Source organism: Lissotriton vulgaris, chromosome 2_1, assembly GCF_964263255.1.
Source record: "Lissotriton vulgaris chromosome 2_1, aLisVul1.2, whole genome shotgun sequence".
Classification (NCBI taxonomy): Eukaryota; Metazoa; Chordata; class Amphibia; order Caudata; family Salamandridae; genus Lissotriton; species Lissotriton vulgaris.
Genome location: NC_141687.1, coordinates 1,661,703,213 through 1,661,726,130, shown reverse-complemented (window position 1 = coordinate 1,661,726,130; position 22,918 = coordinate 1,661,703,213). Strand labels below are relative to the sequence as shown.

Here is a 22,918-nt window from a genome sequence, read left to right as displayed (position 1 = left end):
AGTGCACCTTGGATGTGAGAAGTCTAGGAAATCTTTCTCCAGTCACTCAGTGAGGGAAGCAGGGAATCTTCCTCTGGAGTCAGTAAATGAGGATATATCCCCTCAGTTGGTTTTCAGGAGATCAAGGGAGATTTTCTCCAGGAGCTCAGTATGTGAAAGGATGAGGGAACCCATCTTTGTACTTGGAAAGTGAGGGATTCAGTGAATATTCCGCTGCACTCATGTAGTATCCCGTGTGTCCCCATTCCCTGATTGTCTGAGCGGGAGTCTGGAATGTTGTAAACGAATGATATAGTAGAATGCTGGTGTGGAGTGGATTAGGAAATAGACACAGAAGGAGGGAGCATGGATGCCTGACGTGACCTACCTGTTGTTGCTGGAGAATAAGGGTCAAACATGAAATAAAGACGATAACTCCTTGTCACTCCAGGCACTTGAATGAAGGCCCTCCTCTCCAACTAAAAGATTTTGGCTATGAACTATTATGTGAACCTGCCTGGAGATGCAGCAGGACTCCTGTGGCAGTTGGTTGTTGGCCCTGATAGAGAAGGATGTCTGTCTAGTGATGGGGAGAGGCCCTGGGACCAGGGAAAGTTAGTTTGGGGAGGCCAACCCTCCTTCTTCTCTAGCTGCCCGTCAGCCGGGCTGTCGGGCAGGAGGAGCCCAGTGAGGAGGGTGGGCAAGCGCCAGGTGGAGTGGACAGCTGAGTCCCATGAAAACTGCGGTGACGACTCTCAATGAACAGTCCACATCATCAATCAATCAGTATTTGTAGAGCGTGCTAATCACCACGAGGGGTATCCAGGGTCCCTAATATGAGACGGTAAGAAGAAGCACCAAGTCTGTGTCATAGTGAGTTGTGAACAGAAGTATTGCTTACTTACAAGGGCTCCCAGTCTTCCGTTTTTACTGATTTTGACAGATTAACATAGACAGAAAATGTTTTTTACATGTCTGTATTTATTTTTAAAAGCGGAAAAATGTGGGAAATTGCGATTCTTTTTGGCGACTCTCCATGCCGTTTTTCGTCATTTCCAGGACAACAGCTGAGAAGATAGACAGCATGGGAAGTTAGAAACAGGTGGAGATTTCCCTAAATGGAGGCATATGTTAACATATATTTGTATTAATAATGCTGATGGTGTAGTATTTTGCTACATTTGGCTGTTTAATTTGCTAAAATGTGACAGGCAGCAAAGTATGAGTGTATGTTCATCAGTTAGATAAATGTGGAAATATACCACTTTAAGACTCCATATATTCACAAAACACAAAATAAATAAGGATAAATACCAATAAGATGGACAAAAAATTAATATGGGTGTTAAAAAAATAAATTCCATAAAACCGGGAACCCTACTTAAAAAACATATTTAAAGGCGCTGAGCGCAGGGGGATCTTTGTGGCCAGTGCGCAATCATCTGGAGTCCTTAGTAAGGGTCAACTAAGCTCCTGAGCAAGGAGGCTCGGTCTCCCAATTCATGTCAGTCAGTGCTTGAAAGGGAAAATCGGCGCATGCCAAAACAGACTGCACTTTTGAAGGTTGTGAGGATTTGCCATCAGAGATAGTGAGAACTTGGCATCATGTGCAATATCAGCTAGTAGCAGCCTTTGTAATTATGTCCTGAGTAGGAGGAGTAATAAGAAGCAGAGTGCTTCAGCAAGGTCATTGACATGGATGAGGGACTTCCAAAAACAAAAGGGAGAAATGTGGAACAATTACTTTCAACATGGAGGTGAATGAAAAGAACGTCGTGCAATTATGCATGAGTGTGTCAAGCTCAGTATGGAGGATACCAGCATTATTGTTATATTATACTATGTTATGCTTGTAATATGCTGGTAGGCTGATTTTTGTGTGGTTAGTACAGTTTGATGAAAGTAACTTCAATATTACAAACACTGTTCTAAAGTGTCTTTCATAAGGTTTAAGAATATTTATCAAGTTAACATGTGTACAAGACCGTTTATGATAAAGGGAGAGGGATGATTTTTAATGTCATGTTTTTTGATGACACTCTTGCTACCTTTGCAGTTTAATTGGTAATTACAGCATATGGAGAGCTGTACATACATGGTGTGAAGTTGTACATCATAAATTACAAGTGGGGTCTGGGTAGAAAACTGTGGAAATTGTATGTATTTCCCAAATGTGTGTTGTGGATTCACGTCCTGGTAGTGTGGAATAAAGTGCGCAAAGCAGCGAAGCAGAGTACCTTGCCTGAAGGAGTGTTGTATGGTGCTACCAACACACGGGGTTGGTGTGCAACTGGGGGAAGAGTAGTACCTCGGCTGCTGATCTTGTCAAATTGGGGAAGAGCAGTACCCTGTAGCATGAGGATGCATGAGAGAGTACCTAATATTGTGCAAATGTGTGGCAGAGTAGTACCCTGTCAAGAAAAGTTGCATTGAGGAATACCATGTGGTGTGAGAAATGGGGAACAGGAACACGGTGTTGAAAGACTAAATGCGAGGAAGCCAAGTGCCCAGTGTCTTGTGGCCTGAAGCTACAATTTGTGCTTAAGCGAGTTCTTGGAGCAGTCGTAACTGTGCATGATTGGAAAGTTTTGACTGGTGTGTGGGACTCGAGGCAGAGTACAGCAGTGTGAGGTATAGTGCGTCTTTGTTTTCTATTCCGTTTGTTTCATCGATATTTGGTCTGGACAAGTAACTAGGTTGCGCAAATTGATATTCATAAACATTTATAAATGGCAACGAATGCCCTTGAGCATCTTCGCGCTGATGTCTGTAAGAAACTGTATTGTGATTAAATGAAATTGAAGGAAACTGGAGAGGGGAGGAAAAGAGCACGGATAGAAGATTTTTCCTAAAAATAAAAAAAAGAGCAGCGTCCTGCACTAAAAGGTTAACTAGATACAAAATGTACCTCTCTTGCTCACTCTCTAGGTCACTTCTTTGCTTCACTGGAGCACTTGGATTCTTTCCACACAATTGGGAGGATTTAACAGGCGGGTGGTGCTGGAGGCAGGGTACTTTGGTGATTGCCTTGTTTGTCTATGCGACTGCAGGTACTGGAGCCTAGCAGGTGTTAAGATGTTGTTTTTCCAGAATTTTCAGCCTGCACATAATAGACAATGATCCACTGGATCTGGAAGATGTTACGTTTAATGTTTGGACGGCTTACGGAGTGGGTCGTGCTGAGTGCAGATTTTGGGGACTTCTTCCATGTGGTAATTGGTCGTGTTGGTTTGGTTAGCTGCTGTGTGGGTGTTGGGAGTGTTGAAGTGCTAGACTGCACTTTTGTGTGTGAGAGAGTGTGCGATGGAATGTACCGTCCTCGTGGGCATGTGCCCATCGCTTGTGGAAGATGAAGAAGGTGTGTGAGTTGTCTTGTTGTCACTTGGTCATTGTTGCATTGGTTTGACAACTTTCCCATGTGTAAGCATGTGTACATGAGAGATCCAGGATATCTTTCTCTGGACTCTTTACATGGAATCATTACGACAATGTTGGGGATTCCTTCTCCGGCTACTCAGTGTGTGACCAGTCCATGGAATCTTCCTCAGGACTCTGTACAAGAGAGGTCGAGGGAGTCTTTCTTAAGCCTCGAATGGGAGTGATCTAGGGAGTCTTTCCCTGGTGTCATTGTGAGATGCCCAAGGAATCTTTCTTTCAAAACACAGAGCGAGAAAAGGACGAAGATTTGTGCCTTCGGTGCTGTCAGTTAGGTTAGGTTTCAGTTAGGTAAATTATGGGATTATTGGCACCACAGGCATCTGAGTAATGCTTAACTATAGTTACCCACTGTACTCTATTAAGCATTGGTATGGTTTATTGCATTCCTTTGGTTCCTTTCGGTATGAGAAGGTCACATGGACAGTATGCAAAGTTGCAACTGGGAACACTCGAAATGCATGCACTTACAGTTTACAATGGATAACCATCATTACGCATTAATCAGACGGATTTGTAAAACCAAAATAAAATTAGCAATCAAGAAGTGTGGACTTTATCGATTATTGCCCTGAAGAAGTTCACATTGAATGAAACACAGTGGCTGCAAGCAAATTGTCTGAATATGACTGAAACAATAAAGGTTGATTTTTAAAAACATACTTGGACTTATGAACATTTCTGTTAAGAATTGGACTGGGCAAAGAATGTGCTGAGCATCATTATATTCTATATGCACAAACTAGGCAGAAATAAATGTTCTAGAGCGTCTGAAAGGGGAACGTGATGGAGAATCACATGAATCATTCTGCAATGGGATTTGTTTGCATTCCCTACTTATCCATGAAAGGCCCATGGCAGAAAAATCCTTTACATTGTCTGCAATAAATAGAGGATAAATATATTTGGGGCAAAGGAGTTACATAACAAAAAATCCAACTTCTCATGTCCTTGCTGGGATGGAACTTAGTCACTGTACACCCCAATAAATACATATAACAGCACATACTAATTATATATTTGCTTTGTTTGTTACACGGTAAGGCGTTCCTAGCTTGAGAATGCTCCTAGTTCAGTCCAAACTCCAATTCATTTATCAGTTCAAGTGCGATCATATTCAGAGTTTCTAAACGATTTAGGCCACCTGAGTGCAATATTGCATGATAAAACTACCAATAAGCACGAAATGCCTTAAAGGCACAGCGGCTATTTGTGCTTATTGCAACATAGCTGTGTCAGTGCAAATAGAACAATGTGGCAGTTGTAATAAAATCGAACAAAATCATAAACGACTCAACAATTCAAACCCATTTTTACAGACTGAACACGATATGAGGTCACCCTCGTGAAAGACGCCAAATGTTTTTAGGCCCTCTCCTTGTTATAGGAGCAAAGAGAACTTTTAAAGGAAATACACTTGTAATGAAAATTCAGTTTGATAAGTTGCAATGACATTTTCAAAATACAACGTGTGCCACGACAATTCACCAATTCAGAATTAAGGTTGTTGAGATGTTTCTAAACTATAAATACCTTACATTATTTCTTTAGGAATTGTCTTGGATTGTTTATAGTAGTCACAGTTTAAATAAGTCAAACATTGAATGAATAACAGATAAGAAACAACAAACGATCATGATAAACCCCTTCCTCTTCCTGCCCTCTTTTAACATCAACGTCCCCACTCTCTGTAGCAAGGCTTCTAACTTGGATTCGTATTCGAACACCCCAGAGTAATCGTTTTTATTTCGCCATAATCTTGCCTAGACTTCAAGTATTGGGCAACCTGCACCTAAAGAAATGTCCTTTTTGTGTACGTTTACCCGAATTGTCTAATTTTCTCTTGTGGAAGGCTTTACTCGAGGAGAAAATGTCTTGCGGCAACTGTGAATCTCGATGTGTGCCACCGCTCCAGCCAATCGTGGGGCCAGTGGTGTAGCAAGGTCAGGTGGTACCCGGTGCGGAAAATTTCTGGTCACCCCGAGCCCACATTGAAATTATTAAAATAAGGGAAAAAAGACAGTTACACATATTTTTTGCCTTTTTGTCACCCCCCTCAGTGGCATTTTGTCACCCCCCTCAGTGTTGACACCCGGGGCAGCCTGCACCCACTGCACCCCCGCCCCCCCTTCCTTCCTAAGCCACAGCGTTGGGCTAAATGTTTGTCTGCCTGGTTGACATGAAAGGCCCACCCCTTAATCTGGATGGCAGACCACACAATTTCCTTTGATCTGACAATCCAGCCACTACAGGCTGGTCTGCCATAAACATTGCCCTACATAACCAAATCGAACAATAGTGATAACATACTTCCTAGTCCATGAAATCCTATCTTGTTGGGTCCTACGTACAACCATGATCGTATGTAGCCTAATTAAAATAGGCCAACTGCCCTGACACAAAGCAAGACGCACACAGCTTGGAGTTTAGTAGAGGTTAGTCATGTGGAGTCCCCAATGCAGTTCTACAGCTATTCTCCCCTCTATCCCAACGGCAAATGTAATTTTTCTTACAGACGTTCCACTCCTAAATAATCAACACCATTTGAAATCTGATTTCGCCATGGTTTCCCCTACACCCTGTCATCGACATGATCACATTTCTTTAAAATAAATAGACGTCTCCAAAATAAGGTGCCGTCCTGGAGGGGCAGTCTCTGCTGATGAGGCTGCTGATTCTTCTTGCTACTTACCCAAGCTCTGCAAGGTAGCCACAGCACCACCTGCGGGAACGCCACCTCCGCAATGGAGGGCCGAAAGCTTCATCAAGTACGCGGCCAGAGACTTGGCAGCAATGCCTGAGCTAGTGAACCCCACTGCCGTCAAAGCAACGGGGACCGCATACGCAGCTGCCCCTGAAGAAAGAAATAAAAACCAGTTGACATCTTTGCAGACTTTGGGTTAATACAACAGCCTGAAAGTAAATGTGCTCTTACAACAAGCATTGACAGATCTAATCAATTTGGATTTTGTACAACCTTTATTCCTTAAGGTTTAGAAATAATATGCACCCCCAAGGCTGCAACAGTGCAAGCTCACCCAAAACCAGTGGAACAGAGGCATCAACAGAGCAAATTTCCAAAACAAAGCCTTGGCACAGTCTCTGTAGTATCTCTGGGAGATAAAATCCCACCCAGCCTTGGAAATGGAAAGTCACTTGCAGGCCTCTTAGTGATTGGGAAGCACAAAGTTTGTAGTTACTGCAGCCCCGCCCTTGCCCTTAGTTAGGACCCATCTCTACAGAAGGAGATTATCTAAAGAACAAAAGAAAGACGAGCACCTAGAAGGCAGGTCTAAAGAGGTGTAGAGGTAATCCAGAACTGCTTGCATTTCTCATTTCAGGTGCATCGACAGATAATAGAGGCAAAGAAATATGCATCAGTAGTTGATGAGGTACATTTATTGAAGAATAATCCGCAGATGTGCAACACTCATCATTATTACCCAGTTCAATCACTCCAACTCTCATCACTCATCCCAATATTCTAGACAAAAAACTACGACCGTAACCAAAGCCTTTCCAAACCAACCTTCTCCGCTACACATACGTACAAGAAGCTGGAACACAGAAAAATAATTGTTAAATGCTATTCAAGGACATACAAAGGCAACATTTTAATTGATCCGATTTGTTCACTCACTTAAAACCTTTTATGCCTTCACTGCCCTATTGCCAAATATGACATAAATATACACGTGATTAAAAGATGCAACCGGCCGATCATGGCCTTGCGCCCATGGCAAGGCACATCTGTTGTGGAAACAAAGCTCAAATTTTGAAGTGAGTACTCTTGCAATGTTAGTGCAAGGTCTATGCAAACATTGCAGAAAATGTCTTTCAAAGGATTGTGCAGACACCTGTCGAGTCAAGGAGGCAAAATGTAACACAGACATACTTAAAATCTTCATCCTCTTATATCAAATTATACAACGACCAGCCCATTATCTGAATGGCACACAATACATCTCTCCACATTGCTTTGCCCCTAGATTACATCTGGCGTTTTGACCCGAACTGCATACACAAATGAGGGGTCACTTTTACTCAAGGTACTTTTCTCAGAGTAGGTTTACAACAGATAGATTTGATATGATTTGATATGATTATAGATGCCTCTACTGTGAATTGTCCACGTCGTACAAGTCCTCTGTGACTTTGGCCAGTTGATTTTTTTTCCAGCCCGATTTCATCAATCCCTAATATATCTTGAGAGATTTTTAAAATAACCCAATCCTTCCTCCCCCCGAAAGCCTGCAAATTATACCCTTAACTGAGCTCTGTGAAAACCTGAGAAAATTAGAAAATATACACTGAATTTAGAGATTATAATGACAGCATATCTTGTCCTGGTCTAAAACCATCCATCAGTTCTCTCCAGTTTGAAGCAATCTCTCTGAATGATACAGCTTGGGCAATATTGAGCTGCCGACCGGACTCCCTGTTTGACCCTTGTACCCCTCATATTTTAGCAAAGGCTGTGCACATATTAAATCCAGTTCTTAACAACCAGTTTAATCTATTTGTGAGCCAAACAATGGTTTCAAAGTCTTGCAAACCTGCACAGGTGGCTCCTCGAATATTTTTTTTTTAACATCCTACAGCTGATCATAAGGTTTTTGTCCAATTTTAGCTCAATTTCTTTACTACTGGCTTTCTCTAAGATGCTTGAGCAAATAGTTAATGGACAGATCATTCAATACCTAGAAGCCAACAATCTTAATAGTACGCACTCAGGCATCAGATCGTGCCGCATCACAGAGTCTGCTCTGCTCGAGGGAACGGAATTTAATAAGTTGAGTCTGGACCAGGGACATGCAGTTGCATGGTGCCGTGAGATATTTCTGCAGTTTTTGAAACCATGTCTCCTCCTATTCTTTTTGACTGGTTGGCCAAGAGCAGAATATGCGGTTCTGCCCTGCTCTGGCTTAAGTCTTTTCTACTGGACCATCACCAGACTGTTTATCATCCACTGTTCTCTTCTTCCACCAAGCTTTTGAGACACTGTGCCCCACAGGGCTCTGACATGAGGCCAACCCTGTTCAATGTCTATTTGGCTCCCTTGGCTGACACCATCCAGCCTTTCAGGTTAAAGATGTTGTCATAGGTTGATGACACCCAGGTCATGTTTCATTCCAGGTCAACAGTGGCCTCCTGGACACTTTGAAGTCCTACGGTGTGAAAGTAACCAAATGGATAAAGAACAATTATTTAAAGCTCAACTCGGATAAAACCAAAATATTGTTCTTCAAGAGAACGCCATCGATTTGGTCCAGTGCTTGGTGGCTGTCAGAACTAGGGCTATCTCAACCCCTTGGATGTGGTGAGAAATGGAGGATTCACATTTGCGAAAGATCTCTGTTTTCACCCTCAGGTGAGGGCTATGGCCAATTCCTGTTTTGCTCCCTTAAAAAGTGAAGAAGGTTCTAAAAAAAGTTCCTGAGCACTCCAGAAAGACTGGTCAGGCCATAACTACTTTGCAACTAGATTATGCAAATATTTTATATCTTGGTCTTTCAGACTATTTGCTCTGTTGCCTATAGGCTCTGCAGAACGCAGCTACCAGATTGCTTTTCAGTCTTTCTACATTGGAACCCACCACTCATCAACTGAGGAACATACACTGGCTCCCAATGCACCAAAGTATTTTGTTTAAATGTTTTTTGTTGACGTGAGGAGCCTATCACAATAGAGGTCTTGACTACCTGATGGAAACTATTTCCCCTTACCGCCCCCTTGAGACCTCTATAATCATCTAACCAATTTTTGTTAGAAGTTTCAAGAGTGTGACCCACCCGATTCGGTAGACGCTCTTTCTCCTTCCTGGCCCTTAAAATGTGGAATGTGCTCCTGTACTTCATTCGCATCTGCATGGCTGGACACTTCTGTGCTTTTTAGTGGGCAGCAATGCATTGTACAAATGGTTTATTCGTTCATATATAAGGAACCTAGGGCCAGATGTACAACCATTTTTGCATGCGCAAACAGGTTTGAGAACCCGTTTGAGCATGCAAAAACAGCATGGGAAATGTAAAAACCCTATTTTGCGACTCGCAATTTTTTGCGACTCGCAAAATACTGTTTTGCGACTCGCTATTAGGAAGGGGTGTTGCCTTCCTAATAGCGAGAGCAACCCTATGTAAGAATGTTTTGTGGGCGCAAAACACTTGCAAATTACCACCCTTTTCAGGAGGGTGGTAATGCACTTGCAAAAGGGAAGGGGTCCCCAGGGGACCCCTTCCCCATTGCAAATGCAGGGGAAAATATTTTTAAGGGCAGGCAGGCTGCCCTTATAAAATGAAACGAAAACATTTCAATTTTTTTTTAAATGCATCCCATTTTCCTTTAAGGAAAGTGGGTCGCATAAAAAAAAAATGCTTTATTTAAAAGCAGTCCCAGACATGGTTGTCTGCTGAGCCCAGCAGGCCACAATACCTGGGAGGGCCTGCCATTCACTATGGGGCTGCAAATTGCGAGAGGCTCATTAATATTCATAAGCCTCTCAATTTGCGGCCTCATTGGGAATCGCAAACAGTGTGAGATACACAGTTGTACATTGGAAATAGCACCTCGCAAATTGTGAGTCTCAAAAAACTCGCATTTTACGAGGTGCTACTTCCATGGACGTACATCTGACGTACATCTGACCCGAAGTCCTTTCTATTTCCTAACCCTTCACGCATCAATAGTGGTCTTAAATGCTTTCATACTGTCTACGATGCCTCCAGAATGTAAAAGGTTTTCCTTATGCAGATCTATGCGTGTAACTACAACAGGACACCCTAGTTCATGTCTAATCCCATTTGTAGGAGCGCGCAATCTTTGACCAATAATCAATACTGGATTTCAACTGCCAAAGACTCAATGGCAAACTCTTGTCTTAAATGGTGATACGGAGCATACCTGTCTCCTTTTCCTTTCATAATCACCCAAAAGCATCTGTTTTTATCATTTTTCTAGATGTAACACATTTACCATACCGCACATGTGGCTTCCTTACTTCTGGGTTACTATTACTTTACGTTCAAACACTGGGACTCCTTTAATACTAATAATCAATATATCTTGTTTTTCTCAACCTAGTGCTTCATACCTGCTGGGATTCAATGTGGAGACCTCCAGAACACTGCAGATGCCAGTGGCAGCAGCTGAGCTCACTGAGACGTTTTGTTAGATTTTAGTGGGTATTTGGGTCAAATACATGTGATAAATCCACGAGAAGGCCTCCCCACGTAAAAATGTATCTGACGGTGCCGGTTAATATGCTGGGTCCATCTAACATTTCCTTGGAAGGTGATAATGAAGTACACATACTCATTGGCGAGGGAACTGTTTTGAACCTTCAGCATCACATGCCTCTGCACTTCCCTTTTCCAAATTGCGCGCTTTTCTTTCAGGCGTATTTAATTTTCGTTCCTTGACTTGTGCTGTATTACCAGTTCAGAAGGAGGGTTTCTCACATCGTTCAGTTTGTTGGCATGCCCCTTTCAAATGATATAGCACGGATACTACAGTGGCGTGAGAATATTCACGCCCACTTCCTTATAGATTGGACCCCGAACTCTCCAATATGCTGAACAGACTTTTCAAAATCCTGTTATTCAGTGCAGGTATAGCACAGCAATGAAAATTCAAAAACAAAGCTCATTTTCCACTGCTGGGAGATAGCTGTGTTCACCAGCCAAGGTCCATTTATTAGACAGGAAACCAAAAAAAGCAAAACAAAAGACCATTCTTATCTTAGAGTAACAAAGATCAAAGCACAGAGTTGCAAATAACCATATCTTTCTTTACTCACAAGCATTACTATTTTATGTGTATGTTTAAAAAAACACACATCACTTAGTTCCAAAAATATAAAAAATGTCTTGATAATAATGTGCAGGTAATGAACCTACGTTTGACATAAAGTTATTGAAGGGAAGTTGTGAACGAAGATGTTTTTCACCTCAGGGCTCTGAGGAGCATTATGGATAACTCGTGGCTTTGATCTTCTTGTCTATCTTTTGTGACTCGGACCCCCCTCAGTAAAAGGCATCCCCCATTCACAGTCAACCATCTTCAGTTCAAGATAATGCAGAATCCGCTGCCCTGGCCGTCCAGAGGAAACTGTTAGCATATACAGTTGCCACCCGAGAGATCAGGCCCACTCCTAGTTCGGCCAGTCTATGCAATAACAAGCTCTTATTAACTGAACCAAATATCTGGGTAATCTCAAGAAAGGTCTCATAGAGACTATGGGGCATATTTACAAGCCCCTTGCGACATCTTTACAACACTGTTGCGTCATTTCTGTGACGCAGCGGCATCGTAAACAATACGCCACGATGCAACATATTTACAACGTGTCGCATCTAGGAAGATGCGTCACGTTATAAAGCCATGTGCTACATTATACCTGCATCAGGTACAATGTATGCAGGGTGGGCGTTCCATTACACGGAAGCCTCATAAAAGTGACGCAGTGATATCTACAAGATTTCACGGAGTCACTTTTACGACACCACTGCGTCAAAACCTCGTGCCCGATTGAAGCATGCATAAGGAGTGATGCAGCATGCTAGGAATAGGCATTCCTAACCATTGCTGGAACTGCGTTGTGCTTGCGACACGACTGCAGCAATGTGCTGCCCTTACGCTGATCAGATGCATCGCACATCTGTCTATCCTTGCGCCATGGTGAGCCGCATTGTAAATGCGACGCATCCATGGTGGCGCAAGGCTATTTTTCCGTCACGCAAAATAACGGGCGCATCCGTGCTAATATGCAGAAATGCGCCAGTTATTGTAAATCTGCCCATAAGTTTTGGTTAGAGCTTACAATTGACAACCATCCCAAACTCTCCCCTACTGGGGACCAATTCAGTCTGGTTCTATTCTTTGTTCACCGTCTGCATGGCTCGGGCAGGGCGAGGATCCAGGCAGCAGGGTGGGTTGTGGGGGCAGACTCAGGGAGCATGTTAGAGTGCAGCAGGTGCAGTGTGTGTCTTTTGGGCCGAGCTGCTGCTAGGAGGAAAGAGAGAGCCTCGGGGCCAGTGTCAGGTAGGTATACTTTCACTACAAGACAAAATAATGCACGGAGGGGCCAGGAGGGTGCCCCTGGGCTTCCAGAAATCTGAAGGCCTCTGGAATTAGGGGGCTGTAGAGGGATGAGGGGGGATAACTGGGGGTTCCAGCGTGCAGGTGACAGTGTATGTTGTGTCTGTTTGAGGGGGGGGTGGAATGTGCCTTGGTACTCCGAGCATCAGATGGTACAGTCGGGGAGGAAAGTGGGCAGGATGAAAGGGGAAGGGGCTACACAGGGTCTCTGGGACCACTTCTTTAACTTTAGTTTCACCAGAGGAATGGGGTGAGGCACTGCAGAGTGGGGGCGACAGGCACGTTTGCAGTGGCTTAGGTGAGACGGTATGATGGGTGGGGACACAGAGCAGAGTTGGGGGTCGGCGGGTTGTGACTGAGCAAGGGGCAAAAGTAGGGGCAGGATGCAGGTGAGTAAGGAGTGAGATGGGGACAGGGGTGTGTTATTCAGGGGAGTAGTGAAGTGTAAGGCCGGAGCGCGTGTGGTGGCTTGGAAACAACCATTACAACGGAGTCATTACAATGCACTACATTTACAAGGCAGTCATTACAATGCAACTGCCTTTACATCACATGCCATTACAATGCATGTCACTACAATGCATGCCATTACAACGCATGCCATTTTAGCGCATGTCACTACAACGCATGCCATTACAGCGCATGTCACTACAACGTATGCCATTACAACGCATTATAAGGTAAGTAATCGGTAATAGTAATTTTTACCACTACACTATCCAACACTTACCCTACTGTTGCACTCAATGGAGTGGGAATAGTAATTTTTACCCCTACACTATTCACCACTTACCCTAAAAGTATTTTGCGTTTTAATGAAATGCGTTGTAATGGTAAGCGTTGTAAGGAAATGCGGTGTAAATGTAGGTTCTAAAAATGCTTTGTGATGGCGTGCGTTGTAAAATCATGCGTTGTAATGGATGTTGTGATGAAAAACCGCGTTGTAAAGGCACACGTTGTAAATGTTTGCGTTGTAACGTGTCCTATTTGTGGTAGTTTGGTGAAGGACTGATGTGGGGGAAGGTGGTTTGTGAATGACAGGGAAGGAGTCTCAGCCGTATTGGTCAGGCAGGTACTGGGAACGGGTGGCTAGTGAGTGAGCGGTGGGGAAGTTCAGTAGTGGCTACGGTGAGTCGGGTATTTCGGGGTGGGAGTTGTACATGCGGTGTGGAGCAGTCGGGAGCGTCATGGGGTGGGCACGGGTAGCTGTAAGGTGTGTGTGACTGGTGGGTTAGTGGTGTATGGAAGCAGGTAGTGACAGGTGTGGTGGCTACGGGCAGGAATAATTGACGATGGGGCAGAAGTGTGGGCCAGTAAGACAATTATCATCATCAGAACATTTGGCTGGGAAGAAGCAGGATGGTAAAGTGGAATGTAGAAATGAAAGAATATGCGATATACAATTTAAAAACAAATAGACCATGTGAAATCGCACAGCCAGACTTTCTGAACTGGATTTTTAGTTTTAGTGAGTTTGTCCAGAAATGCAGAGCTGTCAAACAGCTTTTCAAATTCTTCTGGCAGAGGGACCCTCCCACGTCCTCCCGTCATCCCTCAACTCTCCAACCACCCCCCCCCCCCTCCCCCCCTCCCCAAAAAAGACTTGCCAAGTCAGGCTTGCTGGTCACCCAATGAAGGTGTGCTGGACTATATAAGAACCTGCAGCATTGTAGGAAATGTAGGCGGTACAAATTAAGCTATTTGAGGGGTTCCCCGTTACCTCTTTATGTCTCGTTCACCACTTTTCACTGATACCCTCAATGTCAAACCCATTTTGAAACTTCAAGGACGGTGACTGACCATGGTGTCCCGTCAAGAGAATTTCGCCCACCATGGCACGAAAACCTGCCTCTACCGCTGGTGACGAGGCCTATGCAAGGGGAATTAAAATTCATTTTTGCATCCAAATTGAGCATGAACAGTATACGTAATATCAGTACAGGTGCATTTCAACACTACTTTATTCTTTGTTTCCTCGAGTAGCCTCAGTGAGATGAATGCGGGCCATCAAACATGAATGTCAAGCAGACAGGATGTGACAATAAGACAATGTCTCTGCAGCTCCAAAATGCTTCATCTGAAACCTGCCTGAAGAAGTGACTGTTGTGACAAAAGCAAAGGTTATGAAAAACACGGATTGTGGGGCGGTAAGTTAAAAAGAAAACACACTGAGGAAGCAGTGAGGAGAATAGGTAATGTAAAAACGTTTTGGAGGGGAAAAAGAAAACTGGTTAAATGATAGGAAAGTTAAGGGAGGAAGAAGTGGAGGAGGCAGGAAGGAGGTAACAGTGGGATTGCAAGGAAGTAGGGGTAACATGGAGATGTGCCCCTTCCTTTAAACACAGGGTAAACAAATGAGATGGCGGCACTAGGGGCACAAAGTTTAAGGGAAATATGTGGAAGAATCATCCCCTCCCAAACTCACCAAAAAAAAAAAAAGAAAACTAGAGGATCAGAAGATCCAAGAAAAAAGTAGTGGTGGGTTACTGGAGGGCTCCCAAAAAAGAAAACCCCCAGTAGGGAGTGAAACAGGCAATAAATCTAGGGAAAGCAAACCTGAAAATACTTTTTTTACAAAAAGGTCTTTCAACGAGACAGGTCTATCAGACTAGCGAATGCCATTCTTTGTTAAAAATAGAAGGGAACTGGTTAGACGGAAAGAGCCTCAGTTTCACCAGGTTTGTGTTTTTCCTATTTGTCAGCTTCTTCAATGCCACCTCTGATGGTATGTTTTAAATTCCATTCTTTTCTCAGCAATGAGGCTGATGGCAGAGAAGCGACAGGCTTCCTCTACCTTGGCACTGTACCAGTTCTAAAACCTTCTCTTTTTTGTATTGGTCCTCGCTTCACACTTTGGTGTGAGAAGCCAAAGAAACAGATTCCCCTTTGTGCTCCCACCTTGCACTGTACACCCTCCCACTCTTACCAACTGCAAAACTCATATATGCCAACTGCAGTAATCACTGAATTATCTAACATGGTTTGCATGCAGACATTTTCCAGCCTCGCAATGACTTTGTACATTTGTAAATTTGAACAAATCTGTAGTTTCTTCTCTACATTAAATACCACAACACTGGAATCCACGGTATCTCTGGTGGTACACTTTTCTACTGTCACTTCCAACTAATAATATAAGTAAGCTTTCTTTTAGACTCTTAACTCCGGCTCCATGCTTCCACCACCCCTGGATAAATGTCAGATCCTTGTTTGCCAAATTTTCAAAACGCTTGCAATAGAAACCATTACTCTGATTATTTCAGAACTTTGTAACCTTTTTTCTGTCATTGGTGAAGTTCCAACATCTTGGAAGTATGCCAGTGTGCAACTTCTTTTGAAGAAGCTAAAGGCCAATCTACAGATGTATTAAATTATCATCCAATTTCACTTTCACAATTTATTGCTATAATAGCGGAATCTGCAGCCAATCTTCAATTTTCTGCTTTGTTGGTGGAGTTCCGCTTAGTTTATCCTGCACCAGCTTGGTTTGGGTCAAGCTGTGGTACTTCTCATGCTCTGAAAGCTGCCTGAGATTACATTTGCTGCTCTATTGATTGCAGTATATTCACTCCATTGAGACTTCTTAATTTGTCTGCTCCTTGACAAATTGTCAGCCTCTCTACTTCATGTTCATAGTTGCAGGATGTGGGAATGGGAGTCAGTGCCCTCAGCTGGTTTTCTTTGTTATTGACGGACAAATCCCAGGCGGTGTCCATTGCTTTTAAGTCTACTTTTCATTTTGCTCTTTATAGGGTGCATAGAGCCTTTCACTTTTATATCGCTCATCTGTCTCCAATAGCAAGTTACATAAGAAGCCATGGGTTTGGCTTCTACTGCTACAACAATAGCACCCAGTTATCCACGCCATCTTCCAACATTCACAACCAGGAGAGGTTTAAAACTTATTTGTTAGATATTTCAAAATGGAAAACCATCACCTAAAAATCGACTTACATAAGTTGGAGGTGAATCTTTGGCGACAAGAGTAATTTATTTTGTTTACTTCTTGGTCGCCTTTATCTATGGACACGTTATCCTCCCCAGCTACTCCTGCTCATAATAGTGGCATTGTGTTTGACAGTCAGTTGTCATTTTGCACCCATGTTTCTAAACTTGACTACTTATTTTTTTTTATCCTGAAAAAAGTCTTAAGAAAATATTTCCAAATCTTCCAATTGATTATCACAAACCCATGATTGCTATTATTCTTGCAGGGGGGCGCCACCTTTGGGTCCTACAGCAATACATGAGTCAACATTCAGAGATTATTCAAAATATGGAAGCCAGACGCATCCGAGGTATCCCGCAAAGAAAGAGCACTACCAATAATTTTTGCAAAAGTCTCACCGACTGCATAAGTAGAGGTATATACTTTTCTAGACCCACTGTATTGCATAACGCTCCATGAGGTAATAGCCCTCAGCTTTTGTGTTCCAAGTTAACATAATATTAAAATGATAGGTCTACATTTGCATGACTTTTAAATCAGGCAAATTTAGCTGGTCGCTCCATCTCTTACCTAGCACCAAACACATTGGAACTGTCCCCCTGCACCATTGTGCAACATCTATGATTACTCTTCCTTTCTTCCCAAGCCCTTAACACTTTTCTCTTCACTTATTCTGTCCCTTGGTAAAAGTAATCTGTTCAGATCAGTGTAAGAACCATGTATCTCATTGAGGTTGCTGTAGTGCTTTAACAAATTCCCTTTTGAGAGCTTAGTGTTCATTCTATGCAAGTGAAGTGTAGTATCGCATCACATCCTTCTCCAGTACCCTTTGGACTCATCTTTGACACAAAGAGGGCAAGTACTATGGTGAAGCAATACAGTCCCGTCCCATGGACCAAGCAGGAAGATACCAATTCCCATCAGCAAGCATTAAATACACCCTTGTTGAAGAGGAGAGAGTGTCAAAATATCACGTTGCATATTTCTTCTTTGTACCTCAAGATCTCTGTTCGCACTGATGATTCACATTATACAAGGTGCCAACAACAAAAAAATCTCTCTCTCTCTTGCTCTCTCTCTCTGGAGAATATGGTGTGCTGTACCGGCAGAGCCTGCTGGTGCTGGATACCACACAGAGAGTCCAACAATGAAGCGCACACTAAGGAAATACCAAGTAGTGCAGGTTTATTGGTCCAATAGTAACGCGTTTATACAGCAAAGCTGTCTTGATCACACACAGACTAAAGAGTGAAGTTATAATAATATATAGCCTTGTCCTCACATTAAAGAAGGAATATAGCTGAAGTATGTGGAATGACAATAATCAGTTGGCAGCCATCTTGTAACATGTTCGAGATACAATGTGACATTAGGTATGCGGCTGCCCGAGGCCACCGCAGGAGGCCACTCAAAGAGGGCGGCCCTCTAGTGGCATCGGGCACGCCACCCCCCCTTCCCCTTGAGGTGGCAGGGACTCTGGGGGAGTCCCTTCCTGGGCGCAGACGGGGCCGTGTCATGTCCGGTGCGTGAGGCGGGGTGAGGGATATATAGGTCCCCCTCACTCTACTCACGACCTTCACCACAGAAGTGCCTAGATGGAAATGAGGACCAGTTATCTGCTACAACTGCCAGTGCTTGGGGCACACCTCTGCTTTCTGCCACCACAAGCCAAAGTGCGTACGCTGTGGAGGCGAGCGCACCTCTAACTAATGCACAAGGAACCGGGAAACCGAACCAGCAATATGTGCTAACTGCTCAGGACCCCACCCAGCAAGCTATCGCGGCTGTCCCTACCTGCAGAAGGCAAAGAAGGATGGACCACGCAAACCCCCCAACCACAAAAGACTTCCTTACACTCAATAACGGATCAGGGACAAAGGAAAACGTACAAACCCGCATTGGCACATAGGATCCCAACTGGCAATCCAACCAACAGCCATAGCAATGCGCGTGTTGATGGAAGAACATACGCAGAAACTACAAAACCCAAACAGGACAGCCCACCACCAACAACCGCCCCAGCACCATCCTGTGAAATAGGCTCAGCCATCAACTGGCAGGAACTCATCACGAAGATTGCGAAAACAGTTGCAAACATGAACATCCACCCTGTGGTGACCATGGTGGCGAATCTTATCGCCGGACTTTTCCATGGTGATGAAAACACCCACGATGGCAGCAAAGTCTAAAGGAAATTCCCTCTTCTTGATGTGGAATGCTAATAGCATTTAGAAGAAAACTGCAGAACTCCTCCACCTGATGGAAACCATGGATGTGAGTATAGCGCTTATCTCCGAGACCCACCTCCAAGGAAGCCAGAAGCTCAACATAGCAAACCCACAGGGTGTACCGCACAGATCGCACCACTGGAGCCAAGGGCGGAGGAACAGCGGTAATTGTCAGCACAAAAGTGAAGCACCATGAGATCTCACTACCACCAGTGGGGAGTATTGAAGCAACTGGCATATAGATCCAGACATCTGCAGGCCCGCTATGGCTGATTGCCGCCTACTCACCCCCAGGCAAGCTAAGCCCTAAAGACTCGGATGCTTTATTGGACCCCAGCATCCCAACATTAATTGGATGCGACCTTAATGCCAAGCACCAGTGCTGGAACTCTCACACGGTAAACAGAAAAGGACACGCCCTACTTGCCCACTCAAAGAAGGAGGACTTTGTAGTGGCCGGCCCGACTCAACCAACACACTATCCAGGCTCTGCACTGCATAAACCATTCTGGACATCGTTGTCATGAAGAATCTCTCCCAATCTATGGAGCTTGAAACCTTAACAGCGCTGACGTCCAACCACAACCCAGTGTTGATCACAGTTGGAGACGTACTTGAAGACCAGCAACAGGGCACCAGGCACAACTTCAAGAAGTTGGACTGGTGCCTATACAAGACAAGCCTGGAGGAGACACTGGTCCCTGGACCCCTAAGTGGCATTGAAGACATTGACCAGGTGGTTTACCACTTCAAAGCTGCAATCCACACTGCTATTGAGCGCAGCGTTCCTGAGCAGAAAATCCAACGATGCTCTATCTACGACCTCCCGAAGGGCATCAAACAGTCGGTAGCCGACAAGAACAGAGCCCGGAGAGAGTGGCAAAGGAATCGCACCCCGACCTCCTGAAGAAGTACAATGAGCTGACAAGACAGCTGAAGATGCAAATAAGCCAGCACAGAGGTTAAAAATGGGAAGCAGCCACAGCTAACTTGAAGTACTCAGACCACTTTCTCTAGAGAATGACCCGACGCTTGACTGGGAAGAAGGAACCTAACTCACCGATACAAGGGAAAACTCACTTGGGGTGCAGCAACAGGGACAAGGCTGAGGTTTTCGCCGACACACTGGATGCATCCTTCAGGCCTAATCAGGCAAGCAACCTGGCAACAGAAATCGAGCAAGAGGTCGCTAAGCACCACCGGGAGCACCCACCACACACAGAAGCTGCAATCATCGAGGAATGCTCAGTGGGCGAATTACTGGCCGTGGTAAAGACACTAAAAAACGGCAAGGCACCAGGAAAGGACAGAATAGCCAACCAAGCCATCAAGTTGCTCCCAGATACCGCAGTGGATCATCTTGCTGAGATATTCAATGCATATAGGCAGCCCTAGTATTTCCCTAACGCCTGGAAAGAAGCAAGAGTCGTTGCATTCCCCAAGGCTGGGAAACCACTGCGAGATCCTGCAAACTACAGCCCCATAAGTCTGCTATCTGGCCTATCAAAGCTCTTCGGAAAAGTTATCCTCGCCCGTCTCGTGGACTTTGCGGCAAGCGAAAACCTCCTTGCCAAAGAACAGTTTGGGTTACGGAAAGACCACTCAACCAACCACCAACTCCTCAGAGTTGTGGACATCATTAGCCATGGATTCAACATCAACAAGTCTACTGGAGTAGTCTTTCTGGATGTAGCCAAAGCATTCGACCGAGTATGGCATGAGGGACTGCTTTACAAACTTATCAAGCTCAAGTTTCCAAGCTACCTAGTCAAGCTGTTGTCTAGCTACTTGTCAAAATGGGCCTTTCACGTGGCAGTGTGAGAAGAATGCTCATCGCCACGCCCAATTCTTGCTGGAGCGCCTCAGGGATCAATCCTAGGACCATTCCTCTTCAACATATTCACAAATGACATCCCCACTAACCTAAAGAAGACCGATCTTGCCCTTTATGCAGATGATGTTGTAGTTATCTCCCAATCCGTCAGTGACAAAGAAGTGGCTAAGAACCTTGAGACATCGCTCTGCAGACTCTCCGAATGGTACAGCGACTAGCAGATCACCCTGAACACAAGCAAAATCACAGCAACATTATTCACCAGGAAGCTGAACAGGAAACATCCACAGATCCTCCTCAATGGGGATGAGATCCAATGGGAAAATAGCAGCTCCTACCTGGGGGTGACTCTGGACTTTAAACTCAGCTGGAGAAACCACATAGAGAAGACCTGCCAGAAAGCAGCAGCCAAACTGGCTGCATTAAACCCACTCCTGAAGACCAAATCGATACCCATGCAGAGCAAGGTGCGAGCAATCACTGCAATAATTCGACCAAACATGACATACGCTTCACCAGTTTGGAGTGGCTGCCTCCCGCAGCTTCGGAAAGACCTACAGAGACTACAGAGCAAGGCCTTACGGATTGCAGCAGGTACTCCTATGTTCACACGAACAGCAGACCTCCACAGAGACCTAGGCATCGAGATGTTGGACGACCATCTGTTCAAACTCAACAGGACATTCTACAAAGGATTGGATCAAAAAGAAAACCCACTGATCAGGAAACTCGCAGACATCTCTATAAACCGATTTGACCTCTACCCGTGGCCCATCGAAGCGCTAACCTTGTGAAACTGAAACAGCAACGCAGCATCAAAAAACTCATCACTGCCTGAAGGCAAACGCCCGGCAGGTACGCAAAACTCATCATTGCCTGACGGCATAATCACCTCGGCAGGCAACCAAAACCCTTTCACTGTCTGACGGCATAATCGCCTCGGCAGGCACCCAAAACTGAACACTATCAGAAGGTACTAGATAGACAAAGACGAGACTCTTTGAGGAAACATGCTGACAATTCTGCAAACTCAATTGACCGCTACCCGAGGCCCATCACTGAGCTGACCTTGTGATACAACCTCAACTGTGACAAAGCGTCACACATCAATAAGACAACCTAAACAGCGACTAAAAATTTCAAAATGAAGGTGGAGTAATGTAAATGTAAATGTAAATGTATGAAGCTTATATAGCGCATGACTTACCCTGGGGCATCTCCGCGCTTGCTTAGGGAACCCGTCCTGGTATTCCCCTGTGAGATAACCCTGGCAGGGTATCCACAAGGTGAAAGCTAGGCATCCCACCGCGAGGGGCCGATGTGGAGATTAAGCAAGCTATTGCCCAGAGTCGCAGAGTGTGAACCCGTGAGTCGAGAAGGCACCGGAGCGAGAATTAACGAGTCCGTGGAATTATTGAGCCCAAGACCCGCCGAGGCGGGGAATTGAACCCTGGTCCAGGGCCGAACTCAAGCTCCAGGTCTGCCGCCTCTAACCCCTGAGCCACACTTCTCCATGAGAAGGCTACTGCCTCGGTATCCAAAAACTCACCACTGTCAGAAGGAATCTGACAGGCGAAAACAAGACACAGACGCCTTACGACCTTTTTATCGTGCCAGACATGCCGCGGTCGCTGCCTCGCTGGACACGCCGTCTGGCTGTGGTGATCACCATCCTGACTGCTGCTGAGGCGTTTGCTGATGGGGTGAGTGCGCCCTTTCCCTTCTCCTTCACCCGACCAATATCGCGGGGGTCCCGGCCCCTGGCTCAGCTTAGGGAAGTAAGATTAAAACGGTAGTAGTGGCCCGGGGTCTGGCGGGTAACCTCACGGGCTTCCGTTTACTGGGCGGCCCGCTCTCGGTTACTCCTTGCGGGTAGGGGCGACTGCCCCCGACGGCAGATAGCACTTCTGGGCTTTGCGGGAGGGGAGCCACCGGTAGCGACCCCCTCCCTAGCCTAGGGGCTCCAGGGTATGCGTCCAGGCGGTGGGCTATTAAAATGCCCACTGACACTGAGTAACGGCGCAGTGGGAAGGTCTCACCCATAATCCGAAACCAGGCCAGCATTGTCCATAGCACGACCACAGAGGCTCTCAAACAGGGCAGCATGGATTCGCGATTGTGACCCCCTTCCACAGGGCCATGGGAGTCGGAGAAGCGCGAGAAACAGCAGTGCAGCGCCCCTGCCTGCCGCCCGCATCTCTGAACAGTAAGGACTTTTGCACGTCCGGTTGGGGGCAATGGGGGGGGGGGTCCTATATGATTTTCCAACTTGGGCCGGCTTGCTTACAAGGAGGATTCCAGGGGTCGCGTGTCCCCTCTTTACCCACCCGTTGTGCGTGCGACGTGGTGCAGGGACCTAGGGAGGGGCGCTCCAGAGCGAGTTGGGTGTCATGTGTC

General features: G+C 45.2%; 1 protein-coding gene across 1 annotated transcript in view; it reads right to left on the bottom strand.

Moving 5' to 3' along the window:
- The window catches only part of LOC147733028 (uncharacterized), a 188,881-nt gene that overhangs the window by 4,359 nt on the left and 161,604 nt on the right, over positions 1 to 22,918 (bottom strand). The window contains exon 5 of the mRNA XM_086957592.1: positions 6,107 to 6,268. Coding sequence (XP_086813718.1) covers positions 6,107 to 6,268 — 162 coding nt within the window. The remainder of the gene's footprint in view (positions 1 to 6,106; positions 6,269 to 22,918) is intronic.